At 57.1% G+C, this 3,318-nt stretch overlaps 1 protein-coding gene across 1 annotated transcript in view; it reads left to right on the forward strand.

Annotated features, from left to right (window-relative positions):
* The first annotated feature begins 2,204 nt into the window (after positions 1 to 2,204).
* FAM193A (family with sequence similarity 193 member A) overlaps positions 2,205 to 3,318 on the forward strand; it is a 69,670-nt gene continuing 68,556 nt past the window's right edge. Inside the window, exon 1 of the mRNA XM_011374716.2 lies at positions 2,205 to 2,462. Coding sequence (XP_011373018.1) covers positions 2,355 to 2,462 — 108 coding nt within the window. The 5' untranslated portion in view covers positions 2,205 to 2,354. The remainder of the gene's footprint in view (positions 2,463 to 3,318) is intronic.

Below are 3,318 nucleotides of genomic sequence, written 5' to 3' on the forward strand. Positions count from 1 at the left end.
TGTGCTTTTCAGCTGTCTTATTGTCTTTGTCTTTGATAAGGACCTAATTTCCTCAGGACAGGGATGTTTGTTTTACTCAGCACTGTGTCCCTGGTGCCTGGACCGGTACCTTGGCACAGGTCCCAGTAAAGACTAGCCGGACTCACACATAGATGCATGGAGCTGAACTGGATGCTCTCAAGTCAGTTTTGGCTGCTGCGTTGTGATCCCGGCCTTGGGGCCTTTGTGACCTCGAGCACAGCATCTCCTTCCTGGGTTAAAAGTGGCCTAGAAACTGTGAAGGCCAGGGCTGGTTTCTGGGCCTGGAGATGAGATGGCTTTCCATAGGGTCAGTCAGCATGGCTTTGAAATTGTTTGTCATAATTTAAACTTGAGACAGAGAAGGACAGCTACTTCCATGCTATTCTGTGGTTTGAGGGGCACTCTGGAGCTTTCTGGAATACCACTGGAGGATAGTACTGAGTCCTGTCCCCTCGCACCCCAGATGTTCAAATGGCTGCTGAGCGGGTTTGCTTAATCCTTGGAATGTGGCTGTGACAGGTGTCAGCAGTTCTGATGGCTGGTTTTTGAAAGCAGGGAAGAACACGTGTGCACATCCCTCCTGGCCTCAGAGCTGTTGTCATTCATTCCTTTAATCACTCAGACCCCTGTTGAAGCACCTGACACCTGCTGGACATTCCGGGCTTTGATGGAGCCGGCAGCCATGCAGAGTGCTCGATTATGTCAGTGCACACCTGTAGCCCAGCTAACAGGCGCAGCCAAGGGCGTGTGTGGGCCTCAGTGCAGGAGGACAGGAGACAGCCTCGGGCTGAGGCAAGAGTGGGCTGCTGGCTGGGCAGGGCTGGGTGGGCGTTAAAGGAGCCTCGGTGGAACTGGGGACGTCGCGAAGTACCCCAGAGTTCCCGCCAGAGTAGCTGGCATGGGTCCTTGCCCACCTTCCCGGGTGGCCTCCTGCAGCAGGGGTCCTGGCCCTGGCCAGCCTTCCGTGTGGCCTCCCGCAGCAGGGGCACTGCAGCTGGCACGGGCCCTGAGGGCTTTCTGTCTCTGTGATCCCACATGTGCTCTGGATGGGACCCTTGGCAGAGCTGTGCTGCCTCTGGAAGGCCATACCTGGCTTTTCTGCTCACCTGTTGCCCAGGTGTGCCTCTCTCGAACTGCTCATCAGGATGTATAGAATGGTCCCTCTAAGGCGGCAGTCCCCAATTTAGCACCAGGGACAGGTGCTCCCATGAGAATCCAATGCCTGAGGATCTGAGGTGGAGCTGGGGCGGTGACGCTGGCGCTGGGGAGCGGCTGCAGATACAGATGCAGCTTCACTCACCTGCCCGCCACTCACCTCCTGCTGTGCAGCCCGGTTCCTCACAGGCCACTGACTGGTACCAGTCCACGGCCCGGGGGTTGGGAACCCCTGTTCTAAGGCGCAGATGGCCCATCTTGGTTGGGCTCACACTGATTTGGGTTCTTTTGGCCCCTGCTTGCTGACCTTGTGACTTCAAGCCTGTTTTAAACATGGAGCCCTGTCTGTGTGGTTTTAAGGCTAAGGTTATTTTTCTGATAGGGTGGTTGACAATCTTTAAAGAGGATCTGGGGTGATAATCCTGCCTCCTCCTCCTGCCTCTGGGGCTCCCACCCCCACCCTGTAGCTTAGGACGTATTTTAAAAAGTGGATGTTGAAACTGGCTGGCCGCAGAGGGTCGGGCGTCATTGCTGCCAGGTGGCAGGGGCGGCGGGGTCTCGGGTGTGTGGCCACAGTGCCCGCCCCCACTGTGGTTGTCTTTGCTCTGCCCACCTTGGAGGTGGTTTGAGCCTTCAGGTGCCCTGAAGCCATGGTGGCTGCCTGGGCCCGAGCCTTCCTGCGCTGGCTCCCCTAGGATAGTGGGTCTGCACCCTGCTGACAGTAAAGTGTCCCGGTGCTTTCTCAGTCCTGAGGCTGGTCTGACGCTTCCTACCCGTGTGGCAGGTAACGCAGAGTCTGGGTGCAGGGCTGAGGTGGGCAGTTTCTAACTCCTACTAAGATGTTCTTTATTGTGTTATTTTATTTGAAGTATTAGGAGTTTCTAGAATACTAGGTATAGTTCTGTTCAACAAATTTCCTATTCAATGTGTTTCTCTGTGTAAACATACATGCGCATCGTAATCTTAGAATGGTACGTAGCGCTTTTTAATGATCGCGGCTTTGTGGCTCCTGCTTTGACAGTGTTCTCCCTCTGTTCCAGACTCCGTTTACCTTTGGCGTGAACCACAGAGCCCCGCCCTACCCCGCCGGGGACTGCTGTCTTCTGTGCCGAAGCGAGCGGAAAGACTCTTCATTTCTGGAGAGCGGGATTAAGACGGCGAGCAGACTGGCCCTTTCCATGGCTCCCAAGGGCAACAACGTGCTGCACCTGCCACTGTGGGTGTGCCCGGACTGCCGGCGGACCGTGGAGAGAGAGGAGAGGCCTGGCGGCCTGGACCCGCCCACGGTGAGTGCCCCACGCAGAGCACGTGCTCGTTGGTGTCACCCCCCGCCCCCCAAGGGCCGGGAGATCGCCCCTCTGCATCTGCTTCCTGGAAGAAGCAGCCTCCTGTGCCATCTTCCAGTCCCTCGCGCTCGGCCTTCCTCCTGGTCTTCCTGGCCGCAGCTGCAGTGGGCACTAGGGGACCTGCCCTCCCTGGTCAGACGACTGACCAGGCTTGGGCATGGGGCTGTGTCCTGGCTTTGCAGTCTGGCCTCAGATTTCTCTGGTGAAGCAGTTTGCTGGAGGCTTGTCATGTTTAGTTCTAGATAATTCCATGTGCTGGTGACTCATCTGACGTTCTTTCCCAGATGCGATTAATAAGTCCGGGTGTCCCCTTTTTCTCTCGATTTCATGCCTCAGCGGAACAGAGGCACCCTTGAGGCCCAGGCTCGTGTGGGGAGGCCACGTCCTCACCTGATGCTTGGCCCAGACGATGGCTCGGTGGCCCTGGTTCTGAAAGGGCTCTCAAGTCTGCGCATTGCGTTCTGGAAAGGGCTGACTGACTTCTGCGGCCATTTGAGGCCCCACATCCTCGGGCTCCTCTGTTCCTGTGACCTCTGCTCACCATCCACTGTCCCCGAGCTGCGCTTCCAGCCCATTCTCCGACTGGGACAGCTCGGCAAGCACTCTGCGGATGCGCAGGGCGCATTGCGTTGGCCTGTCCAGGTCTTGTCTGTCTCCGTGCTGCCTGCCACTGAGCCGGTGCCTTCTGTGTCAGGGTTTCCTTGAGGCAGCACCCCAACTCACGTGGCGGTTTCTGCAGGAGTGCTTTAATAGCCGAGCCTCAGAAGCAAAATCAGAACGGTTTCCATGCACCCCG

Source organism: Pteropus vampyrus, unplaced genomic scaffold, assembly GCF_000151845.1.
Source record: "Pteropus vampyrus isolate Shadow unplaced genomic scaffold, Pvam_2.0 Scaffold253, whole genome shotgun sequence".
Classification (NCBI taxonomy): Eukaryota; Metazoa; Chordata; class Mammalia; order Chiroptera; family Pteropodidae; genus Pteropus; species Pteropus vampyrus.